Below are 22,770 nucleotides of genomic sequence, written 5' to 3'. Positions count from 1 at the left end.
AATCAGCCCCTACTGCAGGATCTGCATCGTGTCGAGAAGGATACTGGGGGCGTGAGACTTGGCTGCTGCAAAACGCAGCGGCTATATTGTTTACTATTTTTTTTTAACGTACTGTATTTTTATTAAAGATTTTCTTGATTTACAGAAGTATGTGCAATGTCTCTCTCTCGTATTTTTTCCATGTAACATTTTTACAAATCAGTTTCATTTTGTTGAGACATTAGGAAGAAAAGGGGGAAAGGGGTGGGGGGGGGAAGATGGGGGGGTGGAATTGGGTGGCGATGTTTCTATTTTACTTTAAGTAGAGTTTGGTGTCCGCGTTAGTGGTTATATTGTTGATGCGAAACAGATTATTGCCAACCCATGACTGATGCACAAAAGTTTGCAATGGCTGCCCATATGCTACCTGGGCCGGTTCAAGGTCCTAATTTATAATGCCAAATTCCTGCAACCACCAAGGGTTTGCCAGTATCGCCTTAAAGACCCACAGCGTCGACACATAAAGATTGCTTTCAGGAAAATATGCATATTTTGTTTTATCACACTATATTTGCACGCCACTTTTCCTCCAGACAGTTCAAAGGTAGCATTGCACAGCGTCTCATGTCGTCTTCACGACAACCTTGCGAGGTAGGCTGGGCTGAGAGGTAGCGACCGCTCAAAGGCACCCAGTTTCGTGGCAGCCAGGCTGGGTTTTTCGAATCGGGACCACCAGGCTATAGGGCTGCAGCCTTGCAGTTCAATGCCATCCATGCACGTCTCCTAAGGAGTAAATAAGCCTAAGGAATAGCTGTGACCTGGCCGCCGCTCTTCTAGCCAAGACTGCAAAAAGAGCCCCGACGTCTGGGCTGTGCACAAAAGAACCGTCGGTCTAGGTCGTGCCTCGGCCCGCCCATTCCGTAAGAGTGACGCGCCTGCCCGGGCTGCTCACCTTGTCCTGCCCGCCGTGTCCTCACGTGACTTTATCCCGCGAGCGTGGGCTCCAGTTGCAGCCTCTTGCTGGCACGCGGCTGACTTGCAAAAGGGGTGCGGCCGCTGCTGCAACAACAACTGGTTTCGTGGGCAAACAGAGCTCCCCGCCTTGCACAGCAACCTGCCTGGCCTTGTTTGCTCCGAGTCCCGGGCAAGGCGGCCTCGCCCCATCGTCCCAAAGCGACTTTTTTTTTAATAAGAATATTTATTAAAGTTTTCAATAATAGTACAATAAAAATCAAAAAGAGAAAAAATAGAAAAGAAAAATAACAAAAATACAAAAATGAAAATAATTAAAAGTACACAAAATTTCCATTACTTATTTCCACGTGAACAACTGATTGGTTCAAAATTGGGAAAGGAGTACGACAAGGCTGTATTTTGTCTCCCTGCTTATTTAATTTATATGCAGAATTCATCATGCGAAAGGCTGGGCTGGATGAATCCCAAGATGGAATTAAGATTGCCGGAAGAAATATCAACAACCTCAGATATGCAGATGACACAACCTTGATGGCAGAAAGTGAGGAGGAATTAAAGAACCTTTTAATGAGGGTGAAAGAGGAGAGCGCAAAATATGGTCTGAAGCTCAACATCAAAAAAAACGAAGATCATGGCCACTGGTCCCATCACCTCCTGGCAAATAGAAGGGGAAGAAATGGAGGCAGTGAGAGATTTTACTTTCTTGGGCTCCATGATCACTGCAGATGGTGACAGCAGCCACGAAATTAAAAGACGCCTGCTTCTTGGGAGAAGGGCAATGACAGGCCTAGACAGCATCTTGAGAAGTAGAGACGTCACCTTGCCAACAAAGGTCTGTATAGTTAAAGCCATGGTTTTCCCAGTAGTGATGTATGGAAGTGAGAGCTGGACCATAAAGAAGGCTGATCACCGAAGAATTGATGCTTTTGAATTATGGTGCTGGAGGAGACTCTTGAGAGTCCCATGGACTGCAAGAAGATCAAACGCATCCATTCTTAAGGAAATCAGCCCTGAGTGCTCACTGGAAGGACAGATCGTGAAGCTGAGGCTCCAGTACTTTGGCCACCTCATAAGAAGAGAAGACTCCCTGGAAAAGACCCTGATGTTGGGAAAGATGGAGGGCACAAGGAGAAGGGGGCGACAGAGGACGAGATGGTTGGATAGTGTTTTCGAGGTTACCAGCATGAGTTTGACCAAACTGCGGGAGGTAGTGGAGGACAGAGGTGCCTGGCGTGCTCTGGTCCATGGGGTCACGAAAAGTCGGACACGACTAAACGACTAAACAACAACAACATTTCCATTAACTTATTTCCCAGACCTCCTCATACCTCCCTTTTTTTGTATTCCAATTCAGATTGTTAGTTCAGCAAATCCTTATCAATAAATTTTAACTTCATTCTAAACCTTATTTTCCATATTCTCTTGGGGCATTACAGCTGGAAACCACTTAGTTTCTATCCAACATCATTCTAACATTCATTAATTTTGCAATATTTCTGTAAGTAATCTTTAAATTTCTTCCAATCTTCTTCCGCCGACTCTTCTCCCTGGTCTCGGATTCTGCCAGTCATTTCTGCCAATGTCCCAAAGCGACTTTCGACCTCCCCCACCCCCTCTGGCGGCCAAAAAGATCAGACACGATATAGCAGTGAACTGTAAGAGATACGCAGAGATCTAAATAGAGAGTATTATTTTTACGGCGCAGCAGCATCCCATTTCGTGGATTTGTTTTTGATTCAGATTTGTCATGACAAATGGCTAGTACAATAAAGTTATTTGGATTGGAATGGCTAGCTGGCTTATTTTGGCAAGAGCCACAATAATTTCCAACAAAACTAATGCTCAGGCCACAGTAAGCGGGTTTCTCTTAAGTTGCCACAGAATTTGTCCCCCCCCCCTTCTTTCTCCAGATCTATGTGGCTGCTGTTCTGGGTTTGATTTCTTCTTGATGATCCAGTTATTTTCATGAGGATTCTGTACTAGTTATGATTTTCGTTATTTTTATATAAGGCTACAACCTGTGTCAACGTGGCTAGATCTGCAGAGTATGTCCCCCTGCCCTCCAAGATTTCAAGCATTGCTTAAATGAGAACGTTTTTGAATTTGTTGTATTCTGAATGCCCATCACTGCTGCATTCTCATAGATGCTGTGTGTAGCAGCATCTTAGAGCTTCAGCTGTATTTTGGAATTTTGGGGTCCCTTGCTGTAACAAAAATCAGATTTAAGCTGGTTAACACCTTTGTTCAATGGACAAATTTATAGAAATGTGATGTAACAACTTTTAGGGAGAGCACAAAGTGTAAAGTAAGGGCGCCATCTGCTGGTTTGAGTTTTGCTCATCCATATTTTGTTCATTAAATAACGTAGCATCAAATTCCCTTGTGTGCAGTGCATGGCTCATAACTATATGGTGTGTGCATATGTAAGTTTCTATAGTCCTCCATTCCTTTCTATGAGGGTTGCTGAAGGTTGAGGGCTTGTGCAAGTTAGGTTAGGAATGGAAGAGAGTGTCTTGTAATACTTCTCTTGGAGATGCCACAGGTCCCATATAGCACAGTTGTGCAATTGCAACCACACAGTAAAACTTTCAGGTTCCACTTGCTGTTGCAAGAATTGTTGTTTACCCATGTTTTCGGTTTACCAAATGGTTTAGGTTTTAGCTGTTTGACTGTTAATAAACATCAGTTCTCCCAAAGTGGAAGCATTTTGCTGCTAGGATTATTTTATCAGGTCTGGGAAATGTGGTGCCAGTTTCACAACCTCAGCATGCGCAACTGCACAGCACTGAAGCTATTATCAAAGTGCTAATGATCGGCCTGATTGTTCTATCCAGAATATGACAGTATTTTGCCATAGCACTCTTGAAATACCATCAAAGAATAGGGCAGAAACTTGCTCTCTGCTTCCCTAGAGGGCAGAACTAAATTTAAGTCACAGAAAGGTAGATTTTGGTTGAATCCAGATTAAGGCTACAACCTGAGTCAACATGGCTAGATTTGCAGAGTATGTCTCCAGTCCTACGTGTTGATATTAATATTTCCCCCTGTTACATAAGGAGCTGATGTCTCACCCACTCAAAAATCTACAAGTATTCCAAGGGGAACTTATTTTAAATGAAAAATGCAAAGGAAAGATCAGGAAAGATAGGGTGAAAATGAGGCAAAGGGAGGCTGCTAATAGACGATTTACTACAAAGATGGAAAAGGAAGTCTTCAGCTTTCCTGGTGTTGTTTTATTTATTTTTTATTTATTAAATTCCAAGAATAAACTCCGAGAAAAGGAGCTTAAAAGGCTGGAACTTCAACTCATTCCTGTAGATCTGACAACCCCTCAGTCCAGACACAAATGCTCCAGCCTTTGCGAAAAGGCTGGCTCGCCGCATCTCTAACGCCCTCGAGCTGAGCGGCTCCGGCGGAACCTTTGTCCTGCGCTCCTTTGTTTCTTTCCGGAGGCCGCTTAGCGTTGGAGCGTGTCTGGGCCCGATTGCCCCGTTGCCTTGGGGATTGCCCGGAAGGAGTGTGTGCCCTCTTGAAAAAGCTCCCCCGGCTTTTTCCGGTGTTGCGAAAGCGGCGCCGAGAAGGTAAGTCAGCCGGCGTAAAGGGGGAAAGAGGCTCCTGGGTGGCTGTCTAGGAGACAGGCCGGGTTTTTTTTTTTGGGGGGGGGGGATATGGGATTTTTTTGGAGGGCATGCAACCCGCGAGTGGCGTGAGCAGAAACCCCCTTCCAACTACCGCTGATTCTGTGAGCACCGCCAGCAATCCTCCTCCTCCTCTCCATTGTTATGGATCATGGACTTAGGGGACTCCCATGGGGAGTTGGGAAGTAAAAGCCAAACCCCAATTTTTACATCAGCATCATCGAAATCACACAAGTCAGTTTCCCCCTCTTTTTTCTGTGTCCCCTAACCAGCCAGCAGTTCACATCTCTTCCCCTTTCCCGCACTCCAGGTTGCCCTGGCGTTATTCACTTGCCTTTAGGAGCCTCTGGGGAAACAAAGGAGGAGCTTTCCACAACAGCTTTGTCTCCGTGCCCTTTTTTAAAATTAATAAGCACTTGTTTAGCGAATGGCTGTGGGGCAAGTCTTGCCAGGCCACCAGAAATGTGTTCGTGATGCTAGGTATATTCTTATCATCAAACTCTAATAGAAATGCTGGTGGTGCTTCAAATGCGAGAGGAAAAACCGCAAGCCCCACATCATGGCTCCGTCCACTCCCACCCCCACCAACAGTCTTTAAATACAGTGGTTTCCAATGACAAGACAGGATCAGGCCCTATGTAATTTGAGCTGAGTACTTTGAGAGCGTTTCCTTCCCCTCCTAATCAAAACTGCATTCTGCATATCAGAACTGAAGACAGAGCCCCCACAAATCTCTGGTAGTCTTTGTAGTTCTTTTCAGAAATGTAAAGCTCTACTATAGAATCCTCAGACTGATTTTATGATGATACTTTTCAAATGTGAGAGTATGGTAGGCCTTCAAGCTAGGAGACACCTTGATTTTGAGGGAAATAAAAAGACTTTGTTTTTCTGTCTTCTCCATACTTTGTGTCCTATTATGTCTTCTAACATCCCGGCAGTGACTGTGGTTTTCGAATAGAATTTGATATACTTTAATACTTAGTATTGAGGGACGCGGGTGGCGCTGTGGGTAAAACCTCAGCGCCTAGGGCTTGCCAATCGCATGGTCGGCGGTTCGAATCCCCGCGGCGGGGGGGGCTCCCGTCTTTCGGTCCCAGCTCCTGCCCACCTAGCAGTTCAAAAGCACCCCTAAGTGCAAGTAGATAAATAGGTACCGCTTTATAGCGGGAAGGTAAACGGCTGGTGCTAGCTTGCCAAAGCAGCTTCGTTACGCTGGCCATGTGACCCAGAAGTGTCTCCGGACAACGCTTGCCCCTGGCCTCTTAAGTGAGATGGGCGCACAACCCTAGAGTCAGACACGACTGGCCCTTACGGGCAGGGGTACCTTTACCTTTTTAATACTTAGTAAATGATAAAAAAATCAGCAATTCTGTGGGTAATTCCAACTGGTTAGGTTGATACTATTATTTGAACTGCCCTGAAAGCCCTAGGTATAGATGGTATATAAACTCAAATAATAATAATAGTAGTAGTAGTAGTAATAAAGGTAAAGGGACCCCTGACCATTAGGTCCAGTCGTGATTGACTCTGGGGTTGCGGTGCTCATCTCACTTTATTGGCTGAGGGAGCCGGTGTACAGCTTCCGGGTCACGTGGCCAGCATGACTAAGCTGCTTCTGGCAAACCAGAGCAGCGCACGGAAACGCTGTTTACCTTCCCACCAGAGCGGTACCTATTTATCTACTTGCACTTTGACGTGCTTTTGAACTGATAGGTTGGCAGGAGCAGGGACCAAGCAACGGGAGCTCACCCCATCACGGGGATTTGAACCGCCAACCTTCTGATCGGCAAGTCCTAGGCTCTGTGGTTCAACCCACAGCGCCACCCGCCTCCCTTAGTAGTAGTAATACAACCAACTAATTTCAGAGTTGTGAGAAAAAAAATTGGGTGGGGAGAGAACCATTATACCACCTTGAGCTCTTCAAAGGACAGGTGGGATATACGGTAAATGTAATACATGGAAGTAATTAAATAATACCAAAATATCAGTGACCAACTGTGGACCTGATTTATGCTTTCAGGCTGCTAAGATGTCGAGCCAAAAGAAGTGTCCAGACTGTGGCTCCTTGGAAATTGTAGAGGACTCTCATTATGCTCAGAACCAGCTGGTGTGCGCAGACTGTGGCTTCATTCTGACTGAAGGGCTTCTCACAACCACATATGCTGATGAAGAACATTTACAAGGTGAGGCTAAGAATAGCAAAATAGCTCAAAACTCTTTGTATCTTACAAAGACATAGGATTTGAGATACGACTTGCAAGCAGTTCTCAAATATAGACAGGCCCTACACCACTCAACAGTTTAAAAATGGGTGCATGTTTGAGAGCTTGGACCAAAGTTTGGCTGATATCTGTGTTTTTATCTCATAGAAGTCACATATTCACGGAGTACTGGTCAGAATGAGCAAACGAGCCGTTGTGTACAGCGAGGTATGTATTCTGCATTACTCTTTTGATGCTTTGTGAAAATTAATGTGCCTGTCATCCACAAGAGCTGCATTGTTCCACTTTCTAAAAGCAAAGAGAATTTTGCATTTTTTAAAACAGTCTTACCTATTTGCTGTGGGACCAACATCAAAACAACCTATTTTAGAGTTTTAGAGGTGCATAGAGTCCACAGTTCAGTTTGACTGCCTTATCAAATCCCAGCTGAATCATTGACAGACTGGTTAACCCTGGACCAGTCTGTTTCTGTTACCATTAAATGGCTATTATAATTGTGTGTGCAGCTGCAAAAAATAAAAATCGATACATAACTAAAAACCAAATTAAAATCAAATGTGAAGTTGAAACAGCAATACTAACAGCCATTCTCAATTAGAGCCCCCAAAGACTTTCATTTAAAAAAGTTCTCCATAATATCCAAAAAAAGCCAAAGTAGGCTTGGTTTGGACACTCCAGTTACACTACCACAATTGAAAATATATTATCCATGATTGCCACCCATCTAACCTCTGAAAGTGGGAGCATGTGAAACAGAGCCTCCACAGATTATCTTAGTATATGGGCAGCTTCATACAGGCAAAGACCTACCCTGCGGTTAGATTTGTCACTGATAAATGTGTATGTGGAAACATTTCTTAAGTACTGCTGTGGTATTTTCCCCCACAGGAGTCAAACGTGTTCGGGATCTCTGCAAAGTTCTGCGGCTTCCTTCTCTGTTTGAAGATACAGCCGTGTCCTATTACCAGCAGGCAATCAAACGTCCCTGCTTCAGTTTAGTCAGCTTGGAGAAGAAGGAGATGCTTGTGGGCTGTTGCGTCTTTGTGACCTGCCGCCAGCACAACTGGCCCCTGACCATGGGCACAGTGTGCCTGCTGCTCTATGGAGACAAGGAGTTGTTTGCAAAGACCTATCTACGCTTCCTGAAGGAACTGGCACTGGATGTGCCTACTCTCAGCTTGATGGATATGGTGAAAACCCACCTCAACAGGTATGTTGAAGTTCTTATGCCCTTTCCTTGACAATACTTCTCAAAGTTGGTGTGCAATTTCCATATTTCAGAGACAGAATTTACAAGTATCATATGGACTGTGTGGTATATTGATTGGATGAAACAGCAAGCTTCTTAAAGTTCAGCAGGGATGGGTGTGGTCAGTGCTTGGATGTCAGACTTCCTAGGAACACTGTGTGTGCTTCCATCATGGAAGAAATGGGTATTTTCATATGTGCATGTATACTCCAACTCCCTGATTTCTGAGATTTCATCTGAGGCACTTCAGGCAGTTCCAGGATTTTCTCTTTAGCCACAGGGGCAGCAAACTTCCTTTTTTAAACAAATAATTCTCAGAATTGTGAATTCTGCTCCTGCTACCAATCCCGTAATTGCTTGGAAATCCTTCCTATTATTATTAAGTGCAAGAAGTCAACAAACAGAATTTTGTTGAGCACAAGTTAGGAAGAGTGTAAATTCAGCCCTGTCCACATAGTGCTGGTTAATGGAAGATGCTTGCCTTTTTGATTCAAGCTGCTCAGCTTGCCTTTTTGGTATCCTTGGAAAATGCAGGGCCTTCTGCCCTTTGCCCTTTGACAGAATGCTTTATTTTGCTCATGTCCCTCTTTCATCTATTTGTCTTCTCCATCCTGCCACATCTCCCAACCCAAGGCAGTCTATCTAAATGGCTTGTTTGATTTTCATCTTTCCAGCTTCAAGATTTTCCAGAATTCGCCCAGCGTCCCGACTAAGTTTGTGGAAGAAAAGGAGCAGCTGGTGGCAAGGACTATGCAGATGGTGGAACTTGCCAGCGACACGTGGCTGGTGACCGGCCGGCACCCCATCCCCATAGTGACAGCAGCAGCCTTCTTGGCTTGGCAGTCTCTCCGGCCTGTCGATCGCCTCACTTGCACCCTTTCTCAGTTCTGTAAGCTTGCTGGTATGGAGGCTCCCCGGCCAGCCCACCAGAGACTGAAGGAGCTACATAACATCCTCCTGCAAATGGCTTCTCAGCTGGGCTGGTTGCGAGTGCTGAAAGTGGACCGTCGGAGCGTGGCAAAGTACATCGGTGACCTTCTGCGGCACCGCCGTGTGCTTCTACAGGCTGCCTTCCGCATCGTGGATACTACGGAAGACCGTGACCTAGAAAACTCAGCAGCTGCGCCACTGCAGCTAATAGGTGAGAGCGCTGCAACAGTAGAAGAGGCCTCCCTTTCAGGAGAGAAGCAGAAGTTCAGCAAGCGGAAACCTTTGCTCCCACCCTGCGTCTTGAACCCCGCAAAGAGGCTACGAACTCCTGAGCTAAGCCTTGAAGATTCTGCTATCACTGGGGATGAGCCCATTTTAGACAGTGAGATAGAGCAGTATATCCGGACTCCAGAAGAAAAGGAGATGTTTAGCAAGGCTCAAGCGTGCCTGTGACCTCGAAGCTGCAGGTGATTCAGATAGGCTTGCAAGCAATAGCTTTCTGATACATATTTTGCTCTAGGAGGCTTAGTTTGGTAAGAATAGAGTTTACACTTCCAAAGTTAATGCTAAATACATTACTTCTGGTAAATGAGCCATCATAACCACTAGAGGATTGTGAAAATTTGTGTCCTGGGCTTTTTAGACTTGTCTACCTATGTACTGTCTGAAGCAAAGGGTTTCATTGGTTGCCAGATGTGATCCCCCCCAGCTCTCCTGTCCCACTAAGAACCTCCCGCATCCTTCAGGCATGGCTCCTTCCACCCTACTGTGGTAATAATTGAAGACAGGTTTGGGTGGCCTGGATAACTTTGGTTACTGGTAGGGACCACTAGTCACCAGTTGGCGAGGTTGTGTGATTGTTTCCCTTCAACTCTGACAAGAGGTATAGGAAGTGGCCACATTGCAGTGTTTTGCATGCTGTTTAGGACAACTTTTGGTGTAAAGATTGGCAGGCTTCCATGCGTATCTCTGGGTGAGAAGTAGTATCCACTCTTGAAGGGTTGGGTGGAGGCAGTCAGCCAGCCTGAGCAACAAATACCTCTTTGAGTTGGCGTTTGACTTGAATGAGTGTTTGCCTGGTCTATTTATGGTCCTCATAGTTAGGCACGGGAGAGTGGAAGAGAAGTGTGAAAATCTAATTGCAAGTTGTTTCAGACATGCATGCTTTAAACCTAGATCCAGAAGAAAAAGTTATGGCTTTGCAAGCATCTCTTTATAGAACATGGTATGGTGGATCCTGAACATCAGACCCATGTCACAAGATAGGTGGTGAGTCAGTCGCTCTGATTAATGGAGCTGCTTAGTTAATTTTTGTCCCTACATGCATGTTGAGAGACAAGCTTGTATGTCACATTAATGACATATGTGATTTGTTCAGTTGCTCAAATTGTTGCCACACAATTCCGTTTATTGCTCTGTAACTGTGGCCAAACTCTTGTTACTGCCAGATTTGATTTTTAAAAGATGACTTTATGACCAACCAGATACTGAACTGTGTGAGGTATCAAGAGAGCCAGAGGAGTAAGAAAGCAATAGATAACTTTTTGGATGTTGCAAATCTTTAATATATTAAACAAGAAACATCTGCTAGAAACACTTCATTTTTATAAAATGCAAAAGCCCTATTAAATGCTTTCTTTGGCACAGTTGTCTCTCAAAAAAGCTCTCTGTTCTTTGGCACAGTTGTCACTCAAAAAGCTTTCTTTTGTGATATGTCATTTGCTCATAATGTAAACAGACAAAATAAGGTAATAATACAAAGCTTTTCTGATAATACTGTTTTCAGTGTAGCAAGCATATATAACAAGTTCAGCATCGGCAATATCATGTGGGTTGTAGTACTGACATATAAATGATTTAGGCCTTTATTTAAATATAAAAAATATAAAACCAAGAAGGAATTTTCAGAGGTAAGGTAAAGGAGAATAGATCTGCTCTCAAGCTAAATAGGAGGAAGCAATTGTGAAACCACTGTATTTGCAAAAGAGGTGATGGAGGAGGAGGAGGAACAGTTCTTGGAAGATTCAGGGATTGGGAGGTAATAAGTGCTTCATGGCCCTTTAAGGGCTCCAACTTTCCATGCCAGCTCTTAGAGCCACTGTGGATCCTACTGATTGCCTATGGCTCTGCCTGTTTGACTGGTGGAACCAATAGCATGAGGACCAAAACAATCCTTGCAGCTCCTTTCGAGGTAGGTGGTGTTTTACTGACAAGGAGACTGCGTATGCCTGCCTGTCTATAGGAGTACATTGATCTTCTGCCATGTTCAGAATAAAGACTTTATTTTTAGTAAGCACTGCACAGTTGATTTCTAAGGAGCAGTAAGAATTTTCAACACGTGTGCGTAAAAATTATACATTTATTTATAGTACCCAGTTTGTGTCTTCCCTCAAGGCTATGGTTCTGTTGTGGAGATATCTCCTGGCATCCCCCCCCCCCCCCCCGCTTGCATTCATTACTTACTGTTGTGAATGTGCTTCCTCTTCTAGCAGCTGTTTGTTATTGCCTGTGATATAAATTGCAAAAAGTGAGAAGAGGGGCCTGTGCAGGGAGCCTGGCCTGTTCAGATTTCTTGCACACAACCCTTGAAAATGGACAAATATATTCTTCAGCCGCTTCTGACACACAGGTGCCCTTTGTGGGAAGTGCTTTTCTATGCATTTACCCCACAGATGTTTCAGTGCTACCTTTCTAGAAAAAGAGGTGCCGGAACTCACAATGAACGCCTCCCTTGTTCTCTTAGAATGGCAATGGAGCCCACCAGAGAGGTGCTGCAACTGAGTTCCAGCTGAAAAAAAAGCCCCAGATGTTAAGCTGGCCTCGTGAGACACACCCACATGGGAACAGCCTCCTTGCGGGATGCCTACGTCTTTAGGAGCTGGATGCTCCTCCCCTTTCCCAAATATGGAAAACCCATCTAACGAACTCAACGGAAGGAAAAACAACATGTTTAGTCCTCCTACATCTGTGGCTCTCATAAGATCTCACTGTTCATGCTCATGAGCCAATGTTTGTTAGTATCGCATAAATGATGCAGAAGAAGGTGGCAGCCTGTCCTCGGAGGTCAATGGGGCCGGAGTGTGAGGAGACAGCATTTCTAAGCGCCTGTCTGGATTTTTCACCCAATCATCAATACTACAAATTCCTCTGTCGTCTTTTTAGCTTCCCATATGTTTGCCCCTCTCACTCTGCTGCTTTAAGCAACTTCTACACCCCCAGCAGCGTTACTGCCAGCACTCATCTGGGTATCATAATGGTTTATGGGTGTGAACAGAAAGCCCTCACAAGTCTTCTCTCTAAACAATGCACAACAATGATCCTAAATAATAAAAGAATCTCTCTGCCTGGTCGGAATTTATAGCGGGTTGGCTTGTTTTAATTCTGCAAAAACGTGGGTGTGATTTATATGATCCAAGTGCTTTGCCAATAGCCTTTGATCGCCCACTGAAATGTTCCTGTCTCTGTTCTGTTGGCCAGTCTGTGAGCCAATTGCACAATGCGTTCCATGTTGATTTAAATTAACAACACACCTTCCCACACCCTGAAACATGCACTTTTCTCCAAAAAACTTGGAAATCCAGATGTTTATCAGTGAGTAGAAAGGAGAGAAACAGGAAAGAAGAGAACTTGCTTCCCCCCCAAAAGCAAGCTGTAGTCTTTGCAGACTTGAGTAGATTAAGGACATGTGTCCTGTCTCTGTGAACAACACTTGGGTTCCTTGTGCAAGAGCAGTTAAATGATTGGGTGGTGTTGGCCCTCTAACATGGATAGAAAAACTGCCGTACAGTGTGTGTCATAAAAACAAAGAAGCTGTGCTCCCCTTTTTCTTTTTTTCTGCAAGGCCAAGTACATGCAATGAAAGTGAGGTAAGCCCACTTGTAGCTGATATTTTGCTTGATTGTGTTTTGACTATGGCTTTTGAAATAAACACTTACATTAGCTCTGTAATTCAGTGGGCTAAATATGGTCACTAAAAAGCTACATTTGCTCCCTCTTAGGGTGGAGGGAAATGGCTTATTGCACTGCATCATGCTGAGGCCCTCTTCCACTTTGCATCTCAGTGTGACCTTCAGGGGTCATGCGCCTTGCACCAGGTTTTGTAAGGCTATGGATAGGGAGGAGAAGAATGGAGCAAAAGGCTCAGACTGCGGCCTCCTAATGAACTACATGCTTGACATGAAGTGGCTTAGACCAGGTGTGAACAGACATCTATCTTGACCCCTACTGGATTTTTTCTTGGTCTACCAACTGGAGCCAGTCTAGAGTCAAATGCAAAATGATGACTCCGAAGGTGGCACCAACTGCCTGCCTGTTGGTACCCTACAAGCATAAATCTACTTGCAATATATCAGGAACTTCAGCAGCCTAATTCAGAGGCAGGAGGAGTGGTGGTCTTTTTGCTGCTGCTATTATTAAACAATTCTAAGACAAAGCTCATGCCGGGATATTGCACATCATCTTCTTTCCCTGACCCTAGTCTTCAGTTGTTTCAGAGCCCAAGACTCACCTTTAACTACAGATCCACTTTGATTTGACCCTCTATGTGCCCTTTTATCTGCAGTTGACCCAATTCCTCCTCTGAACATTTAATGCATTTGCCCCCACCCCGTTCTTTTTAACAGGAAAAAAAAACTTTTTAAAAGGTTGATGTCATTGGTGCAACCCACCTTGACCTCAGTCAAGACTGACAATCTTTCCTCTTCTTCTGAACCTCTCTCATCTTTCCTTGTCTTCTGAAAGTGTAGGTACAGCTTTACAAGCTTGGAAGGGTGTGTGTCTGAGGTCAGCCAGACTAGAAAACAACATTCTCACAGCCAGTTTTTTCCATGTCTAACAAGTGCAATTATCTGTGGGATTGCAAAATACAATGCAAGAAGTCCTCTGCCTGGCGTGGGCAAGGAGTGATCAGCCTGCTGGCAGGGATTGCTGCTTTTGAGAAAGAGCCCAAGGACTTAGATGGCTACATGGAGCTCATTTTTGACGTAGCAGATTCAGTAGGAGTTTGGTCATGCGATTGCTCATTGACTTGATAAAACACCCATAAACAGTGGACTGTCCCTGCCCCCCTTGGAACTAAGCAGATGGGAATGTTTCAAAGGTGTTTAAAAGTGCTCCCCCCCAAAAAAAAAATACTTAAAAGGACCAACATGGTTTGAGCCACCTCCTTGGTCAGCCCCATGAGCACAATGATGCCTCTGCCTTACTACCATCAATTTTGTTAAAAATGACCAACTGTCTCCAGCTTTGGAGCTGTGTCAAAAATAATCAATTTGGTTTGTTGGCTGCATCAACAATGAGCCACAGAGTAGCCATGAGAACTGGCCTTGAGGTATGTTGGAGGAGGGGGGAGTGGAGAAGGCGAGAGCTCTTTGACACAACATTGATGGCTTTAACATAAAATGTGTAGGCACTTCAAATGGATAGCAATTTTGCCTATACATATGTACATATAACGCTAGAGATTTCAGCTTATAAACACTGCTTTCCTTGGTATGCCATACCAAAAAAATAAAACAAAAAAGCACCTAGGATCTAAGTGACATGCAGAAGGGATATAATATAGATTGCAATGCTCCAGAACAAATGATTGTCTTTCACCGTACAAATTAGGCCACCGCTGCTCGTTCGGTGGGGACTGGAAAAGATCCCCAGGAACAAAGAGCAGCCGAGTCACCTGGTGCACAGGATATAGGTGATGGAGGTCATGGTGTGGTTCCTAGGATGTGATGCACGTGCCCTCTCCCTACCCTGCCCCCTTGCAACTCAGATGTCAGGTGACCTTTCCTCTCGACTGCAGGGCAGGGGGTCTGGGAACGTGGTCAACCAGACACTGCCCAAGTCCCACATAGTGCACACCATCAGCCTCTGCAAGATGCCTTGCTAATTCCTGCCCGAGGCTGGGGAAACCTGCTCCAGCCCCCTGGCCCTTTGACCCTTCCCTACACAGTCGTCTCGCTCTTCCAGAGACCCGTTTTCATGCCGGCTGCGCTGTCAGCCCCGGTGAGGTTTATGTCGTACTCGCTGCCCTTCAGGCCCCCGTTCTGATTGGCCGTGTTGAGGGGGAAGGAGCGCCTCTTAGTCTCTTTTTCCGCTGCGGCATTGGCCTGGTGCTTGAGGTTGTCTCGGCTGGTGCTCCTCCGCTGGCCTTGGCTGAAGTCTGCCCCGTGGTGGTGGCCGCCGCTGCCGTCGCTCAAGTCGGACTGCGTCAGGGCCAACTCCAGGCTTGGGACCACCCCGTGGCGCCGATTGTTCAGAGGGCTGTTCCGACTGCTTTGGTAGCTCTCCGAGTGGCTGGTGGGGAGGCTGCCGCTCTCGCTGGCAGGGTGCTCCGAGGAAGGCCCCCGCAGAGCCTTCAGGCGCTGCTGGTGTTTCCCTTCCCGGTACTGCTTAGTCCTGCTTTTGTGGTGTCTGCTGCGGCCGTGCAGGTTGTTGGCGTACCTGGCCGGCGGGGTGCTCTTGCTATTACAAGGCTCGGCGTCCTCATAGCAGGCTGTCTGCGAAGGGCTGCCATCTGCCTGGCCGAGGGCCACTTGCAGGTTGTTGAGTTTGCAAGGCCCCGGGGCGGAATTGCTGCTGCTGGGGGAAGAGGAGGACTTGATGGACTGAGCCGCCTCGGGGCTGCAGCCAATGAAGACCTGGGAGCCGTCCTCCACTCCCACTCCTGGGTGCACATAGGCTTGCATGGGCAAAGCATTTCTGTAAGATGGGCAGCAGGCGAACCACGAGCCCTGCACATCTCGGCGGCGTGCGCAGTGGTGGGCAAAGATGAAGAGCCCCAACGCCACAGCCGTGACTCCGTAGAAGCAGCTGAAGGTGACCTTCAGGAGGAACCAGCGCTGGGACACTGCCATGGCCCCGAAGGTCCAGAGAGTGATGTACAGGAAATGGGTGATGACAAGAGCCCAGAACTGCACCCCTAAAGAGTAAACGCCATCGATGTCGGCACTGTGCGGGGTAGAATTCAGCGTGACCAAGATGGACCCCGAGTCTGTCAAGAGGTTGCTGCTGCCACCCAGCCGCTGACGCATTTCCAGGGGTTTGGGCGCCTCTTTGGGGTTCTTGGCTTGGCACTGCAATCGGATTCCAGCACACAGGAAGTAAATCCAAGTGACGAGCAGGACGAAAGCCGCAGGCACGTAGAAGGCCCCAATGCTTGGCTGACAAGCCAACCAGCAACTGCAGGGGAATGGGGAGAGGGGGAAGGTTCAGCAGAGCTATCAAGTGGGTCTGAAGTAACTGGGAGAATGTAGGGTGAGTCCTGGGAGATTAACCCAAAGGTCTGCCACAGCAATGGAAAGCCCCATGCCCCTCCATTTGTTGCTAATATGGTTACCAGATTTTTTTTCAATGAATCGGGCCACTTTTTCTTTTCTTTTTTTTTTTAGCTGAGTCAGTGGTGGGGATGGTGAGGCAAAAGACCCTGGGCCCAAGCACACATGCATATTGTATAAAGGTGCAAAGCCCTTCTTTTGCATCCTGTGAAACATAAAGGCGCAGTTTTAAAAAAACTGGGCAACGGCCGCCCAACCGCAACGCCCGAGCCTCCCCCAATCTCCTTTCCCATTCCTCCTTTGTTTTGACTAATTGGGGGAGGCTCGGGAGTCATGGGCGGGTGGCGGTTGGCCAGTTTTTTTAAAAAAACCACTCTGCACATTTATGTTTCACAGGTTGCAAAAGAAGGGCTTTGCACCTTGCCTGGCAGAGAAACCGTGCACCATGCGCCCCTCCTGTGGCTAATAATTACTGCATTGCTTGGTTGTTATGTATTTCCCAAACAGGAGTTAACCATAGGAGTGTTACAAAGATTTGGTGCCTGGGCTTGGCATAGCTGCCTGTCAAGTCCCATGCTTTAGTAGGGTGACTCTATGCTAATCCCTGAAGCCTCTTGCCTTGCCTTGCCTTCTCCAAGCATGAAACAGCGAGAGGAGAAGGAAGAGTAACCACTGTAGGCCTTGTTCTCTGTGGGAGGTGGCGCTGATTTGAGTCCAGAAGGAAGTGCTGAAAGAGGCACACTAAGAGCATCAAGCCCATCAGCAGCTAATATGCTGGACTCCAGATTTTTGGGGAGGGAGTACAACTCCCATCTTTCCTGATCATTGGCTACACTAGCTGGATCTGATGAGAGTCCTGCAATAGGTGGAAGGAGCAACATTGGCTAGTCCTGATCTATCCCAGGAATTGTGAGATGCTACCAGTTTTCCAAAGTCCTGCCCCTAAATGGGGTCCCAACACATGAAGCCTTGCTGTATAAAAAGGAGCATTTTGGATTACTTACTAGGAGTCATGATCCCCGTAGTTATGGATATTGACTGCTGCTGTAATCCCACAGATGATGAGGGGGATCCCACCAGCTATCAGGTAGAATCTGAAACACAAAGAAAGTCACTACTGTTGATCTCCTGGATGTGGGAATTATACCTGCAAACCTTCCACGGGCTGGAGACGGAGAGAATAAGTCCCCCTCTCTTAGTTCAAAAAGGAGCAATCCACTCCCCAAAGGCACAAGAGTTGCCTTGTAAGAAGGGCTGCTGGATCAGGCCAGTGGCCTGTCAAGTCCAGCATCCTGTTCTCACATAGGCCAGCTAGATGCCTGGGCACAACAGCACTCTCCCCTTTGGTGGTTTCCAGTAACTGGTATTCAGAATCATTACTGCCATCGTGACTCGTTTCCTCTTGAACCCAGTTTTGTAAACTTGGAGCAGGGGCGTCTCCCGCAGCCTACAGCTCCCTCCCTACGAGACCTTCTCCCTCGTTACCGTAGCATTGGGCGGGGGGCTGGCTGGGGGGCTTCCCCTTCCTGCTGCTGTGGTGCCTTCCACGTGGCCTCCTTGTAGATCACTCTCACCATCACCGCCATCCACAGAAGAGTCGACAAGGCAGAGTAGTGCAGAATGATGCCAACCTGTAGAGAGTAAAGGCAGAGGACACAGTCATCTCCTGTGGGTTAGTTGCACTCAAGGGCTGGGAGACACTTGCCAGATCTGGGACGGAATGCCCCATGACAATGGCGCTTCCAGGAACGCTGTCGGCAGTGATGCCATCTCCGTGTTATTTATTCCATTTAATAATGTGATGCCATGCCCACGGGGCATTCTTACAGAGGCAAAAGCAGCCTGCTGCTGTTTCCTTTGGGTGCAACACCAGTGTGCCACTGGAAAGACAACCGCTTGCCCACAGGATGAGGTCCTCCTTGCCATACTCAGGAGTGACTACATTATTACATGAGCACTGCTCCACATCATTTTATATTTTCATTTACATACATTCATTCGAAATAAGATGGGTTTATAAAGCAATTCTATATCCTCCCACCACGCTGACGAAGAATTCTACGAGACAGTAGTCTATATCCAGAATCACTCTTCAGTGTCGGACATCATATTTGCTGAATACACAAAGCTTCACAGCTTGTCTTTCATCGTACAAAGTCTGGTACCTCGCTTCATTTAAAGATTTTCAGAGACTTTAAGACTAAATCTATCATTTCAGACTTGTTATGGTTTGAAGGAATTCTATAAAAGATTGTTTATTGCGTATGTACAGGGTCATCGTGTTGCCTATACATTGCTGACATACTCACCGCTTGGCAGATGACCACGTAGTTGGTAAGGGTGACGCCCCCTGCGAAAACGGCCGACGTCATGGCAATGTGAAAGCAGAGGTTGAGCAGCATGTGCCAGCACTTCCGGGAGATGTGAATGGTGCTGCGGGAAAAACAGGCACAAAAGGAAGGTGGGTGGAGGAGCCGAGGAAGGAGCACAGGCCGGCGGTGGCTGGTGCCCATTGTGGCAGGTAGGGCAGAAGGCAAGGTACACCAACAGCAGGTAGATTCGCGGCCAAGGACAGTGAATTCTGGATCAATCCCCATCCTCCCCCCTGCTGAGTCCTACAAAGTTGACACTGAAACAAAGGAGGAGGTGGGAGAAGCTGGCAGGCAGGGACACCCGCTGGCCTTGTTGCAAGTAAGAAGCCAAGGACATGGGGGCAGGATGAGGCCAGGCGAGGGAGATGGGGCAGGATACTCACCTGTGGTTGATGATGTACGTGATGATGGTGGCGAAGAGGCACAGGAGGAGGAGGGCAGTGCAGCTGTAAATGACAGGGTGCAGCACCTCAGCTGGGCTCGGGGACTCACGTGGAAAGTTGCTCAGTTCCTGTGTTTGAGAATAATAATAATAATTTATTTGTTATACCCTGCCCATCTGACTGGGTTACCCCAGCCACTCTGGGCAGCTTCCAACAAAACACAGAGCGGGGAGGGAAGCCTCAACTATGAAACACTTCCCAAAACAGGACTGCCTTCAGATGTCTTCTAAAAGTTGTGTAGTACTTTATCTCCTTGGCATCTGATGGGAGGGTGTTCTACAGGGCGGGAGCCACTATCGAGAAGGCCCTCTGTCTGATTCCCTGCAACCTCACTTATCACAGGGGGGGAACCGCCAGAAGGCCCTCGGAGTTGGACCTCAGTGTCCGGGCTGAACGATGGGGGTGGAGACACTCCTTCAGGTATACTGGGCTGATACCGTTTAGGGCTTTAAAGGTCAGCACCAACACTTTGAATAAGGTCCAACAGAGCGCAGTGGTTAGAAATAAAGGCAGCTTAATTTAAATTAAAGCACTGAGGGGGATCTCGGTGTTCCAGCTCCTGTGGAGAGATCACTACCTGCATGGCAGCCTTAGCTGAATATAGCAAGGCAAAGCAACCCAAACCTCCCTTGGGCTGGGTGGGCGCTGGATTAGGTGGGCCAGCCCACCCACCCCCATGCCTCACCATCAGCACAGCGACGTTGCCAAGGTGCCGGCAGCTGACGGTGGTGATGTTGGGCTCCAGGCCAATCAGCTGGCAGCCTTCAGCTCTCCAGCCCCCGTACCCAGCCAGCACGTCAAAGTCCCAGGAAGCGGCCATGCGGTCTGTGCCCTCGCCCAAATGCCGCAGCGAGATGACGACGGGCTCACTGAAGTTGCTCGCTCCACAGCCATCTGAGGAAGACCAAACGAGGAATGGGCAAAGAGGCTTTTGCTTCTTTTTCTTTTCCCCCCCTCTTATTCTTGTAACTTTTTTGAAACTTTAATAAATATTTTTTTTTTAAAAAAAAAGAGGCTGCAAGCTGCCTTCAGGCTGAGCGGAACAGATGCTGTCTTGCACAACAGAGAGGGTTAGAGTACTATCCCTCCCCTAACACCTAATAATAATAATAATAATAATAATAATAATAATAATAATTGTCAGAGCTGCCCGAGGTCCCAGCTCACAAAGGACCAACGCCAGTTCTTGTTATATACAAAAGTCTTTATTGAAGTTCAGTTTCGATTTCAAAGCCGCGGCGCGCAGCTCTACGTCTTGAACTCTAGACCGCTGAAGCTCCGTCTGAATCTCCTCCCCCCAGACACCAGTTTAAGACTCTAGCCTTGCTCCACCTCTTCCTTTGCTCTTTCCTCCTCTGGGTCCGCCTGTCCACTGGGGTCTTGCCCTTTCTAGACTCTTCTGACGCTGAGTCCCCTGAGTCTTCCCCCTCCCTCCGGCGGGCTTTAGGACCTGGTTCCCAATCCGGGTTTTCTGCCGTCCTGCGTGCCTGTACATTTGAACTTGGCGCGCGCGCCCAGCCGGCAACCTTTCTCCTGACCGTTACACCCCTCCTGTCACTGCTTCCCCCTTCAGGGGGGCTAGCTGGACCTGACTTCCCCTCCGTTCCCTCACTCCCTGATAGAGGCGTGGTCAGCCCGTACTCATCTTCTTTCCCTACTGGAGGGGACGCTGGCCCTGATACATGAGACTCTTCCCCCCCACTACGCTCTGGTGGGGGAACTGGTCCTGATCTCCCGCTGCTGCTTTGGGAGTCCCCGCTGGCCCCTTGCTTCTGGTGCGTTCCCCCTGGGACCCCCCTTGCCCTGGCCATCGGCGCCCCCCTCTGGGAATCTTCCGAATCGCTGGAGAAGCTCATGGAATCTCTCGGGCCACTGTCATACTCCCCTACGCTGCCCTCAGATTCTTCCCCTTCGCTCTCCGTTTCCCCTCTCCCCTGTGCCTCTGCTCCTGAACCCCTGACAATAATATATTCATTATTTCCTGAGCAGTTGCCTGCTTCATCTGGTTATTACTTTCCTCATTCTTAAAGGAAAGACAAACAGTATGAATGCTGGCTTTCAGACACGGGTTCTTAAGCAATGCCCTTTGAGGCAGGAATAACCAGCGTGGAGAGCGGGTGGCACTGTGGTCTAAACCACTGAGCCTCTTGGGCTTGCTGATCGGAAGGTCAGCGGTTCGAATCCCCATGATGGAATGAGCTCCCGTTGCTCGGTCCCAGCTCCTGCCAACCTAGCAGTTCAAAAGCACACCAGTGCAAGTAAATAAATAGGTACCACTGTGGTGGGAAGGTAAATGGTGTTTCCGTGCACTCTGGTTTCTATCAAGGTGTTCTGTTGCACCAGAAGCAGTTTAGTCATGCTAGTCACATGACCCAGAAAGCTGCCTGTGGACAAATGCCGACTCCCTCAGCTTGAAGCGAGATGAGTGCCACACCCCATAGTTGCCTTTGACTGGACTTAACCATCTTAAAGGTCTTTTACCTTTACCTTCCATATGATTTGGACTACAACTCCCATCATCCCCAGCCAGTGTGGCCTGTGTTTAGGGAAGATGAGCTCCCCACCCCCCAAAAACCCATCTGAAGGACCCCACGTTGACTAGCCAAACCAAAAGAGGCAGGACATACAGCCTGTTCCATACAGCCACTGCCCGGGCACTGGGATCCTTACGTGTTCCTGCATAGATCACCGGAGTGGCCACACTGCGCCTTTTGCCATCATCTGCCAGGTGTGAAGAGTTTCCAGTGCTGCAGAAGAGCTTGCCGTTGCGGAATGCCAGGAACTGCAGCTTGTACTTGTGAGATGAGGGGTAGGGAGGAGCCGACGGGCAGAAGAGACCAGGAGGCAACTGAATGGAGGCCAGAGCAATGCTGTTCTGATGGGACAGGGAACAAAGGGGTCACCCAGCAAAACAACGACAACCCAGTCCCAGCCTGGGGACACACGCAGGAAACTTGAACTTCTACCAGTTCAGTTTCTTGTCCACGTTGCCAGGTACAGCTGGAGTAGCCCACCCCCACCCTTTCATTCATTCATAAACCCATTCCTTCCTTTCTTTGCATTAAGTTACAATGGGTTGCAGCCAATGCCAGTCCCACACAGACTAATTAAAGATAATGGGCATGTCCAGGGGTCTGCAACCTTTAAGACAAAAAGAGCCACTTGGACCCGTTTCTGAAGAAAACAAAACCTGGGAGCCGCAAAACTCGTCATTATAAAAATAACTTTTTTGTCACTTTTTATTATTTCTTTGTTTGACCCCTCAGAATTACTCCTCATAGAAATAAATGTTAAATTAACAAGTTACCTTTTTGTGTGTGTGTTCTTCACTCCCCTTCAAAACAGTGACCAGCATACATGCCCCCTTTCAATGCTGTGACCAGCGTACATGCCCCTTACAATGTAGCGGGCAGGTGGGTGGGAAGGTGACGTTGGGACGGTGTGTGACTAACGCACACACCGCCCCCATGCAACGTCACAGCCAGTACAGCGCCCGCCACAGTGGGGAGTGTCGGGGCGCACATTGCGCCTCCTCCCCTCACTAGTATCCGCCCCGGAGCCGCGGCAAAGGTGTAAAAGAGCCACATGCGGCCCCGGAGCCGCGGGTTGCTGACCCCTGGGCATGTCTAACTTGGGATGCAGGTGGTGCTGTGGTCTAACCACAGAGCTTAGTGCTTGCCGATCAGAAGGT

General features: G+C 47.6%; 2 protein-coding genes across 3 annotated transcripts in view; one reads left to right on the top strand and one right to left on the bottom strand.

Moving 5' to 3' along the window:
- The first annotated feature begins 4,452 nt into the window (after positions 1–4,452).
- LOC310832126 (transcription factor IIIB 50 kDa subunit-like) lies at positions 4,453–10,538 on the top strand. Of its 2 annotated transcripts, none has more exons than XM_083713686.1 (5): positions 4,453–4,535; positions 6,613–6,775; positions 6,962–7,021; positions 7,703–8,024; positions 8,738–10,538. In XM_083713686.1, exons 2-5 carry the CDS (start codon positions 6,622–6,624, stop codon positions 9,444–9,446), a joined length of 1,245 nt encoding a protein of 414 aa, XP_083569812.1. In that variant the 5' UTR covers positions 4,453–4,535; positions 6,613–6,621; the 3' UTR covers positions 9,447–10,538. The 2 variants fall into 2 exon arrangements, with proteins under 2 accessions (XP_083569812.1, XP_083569811.1); XM_083713685.1 differs by having other exon boundaries at positions 4,532–4,696.
- ADGRA2 (adhesion G protein-coupled receptor A2) overlaps positions 10,535–22,770 on the bottom strand; it is a 115,065-nt gene continuing 102,829 nt past the window's right edge. Inside the window, exons 13-19 of the mRNA XM_083713441.1 lie at positions 21,750–21,954; positions 19,765–19,973; positions 19,020–19,147; positions 18,574–18,697; positions 17,750–17,895; positions 17,269–17,358; positions 10,535–16,169 (exon numbers count right to left, since the gene is read on the bottom strand). Of these exons, the coding sequence (XP_083569567.1) occupies positions 14,933–16,169; positions 17,269–17,358; positions 17,750–17,895; positions 18,574–18,697; positions 19,020–19,147; positions 19,765–19,973; positions 21,750–21,954 (2,139 nt within the window). The 3' untranslated portion in view covers positions 10,535–14,932. The remainder of the gene's footprint in view (positions 16,170–17,268; positions 17,359–17,749; positions 17,896–18,573; positions 18,698–19,019; positions 19,148–19,764; positions 19,974–21,749; positions 21,955–22,770) is intronic.

The sequence above is a fragment of the Podarcis gaigeae genome (genome assembly GCF_964106915.1).
Source record: "Podarcis gaigeae genome assembly, chromosome: 15".
Taxonomy (NCBI): Eukaryota; Metazoa; Chordata; class Lepidosauria; order Squamata; family Lacertidae; genus Podarcis; species Podarcis gaigeae.
The sequence above is the reverse complement of the archived record's forward strand: the minus strand, read 5'-3'. Positions and strand labels throughout refer to the sequence as shown.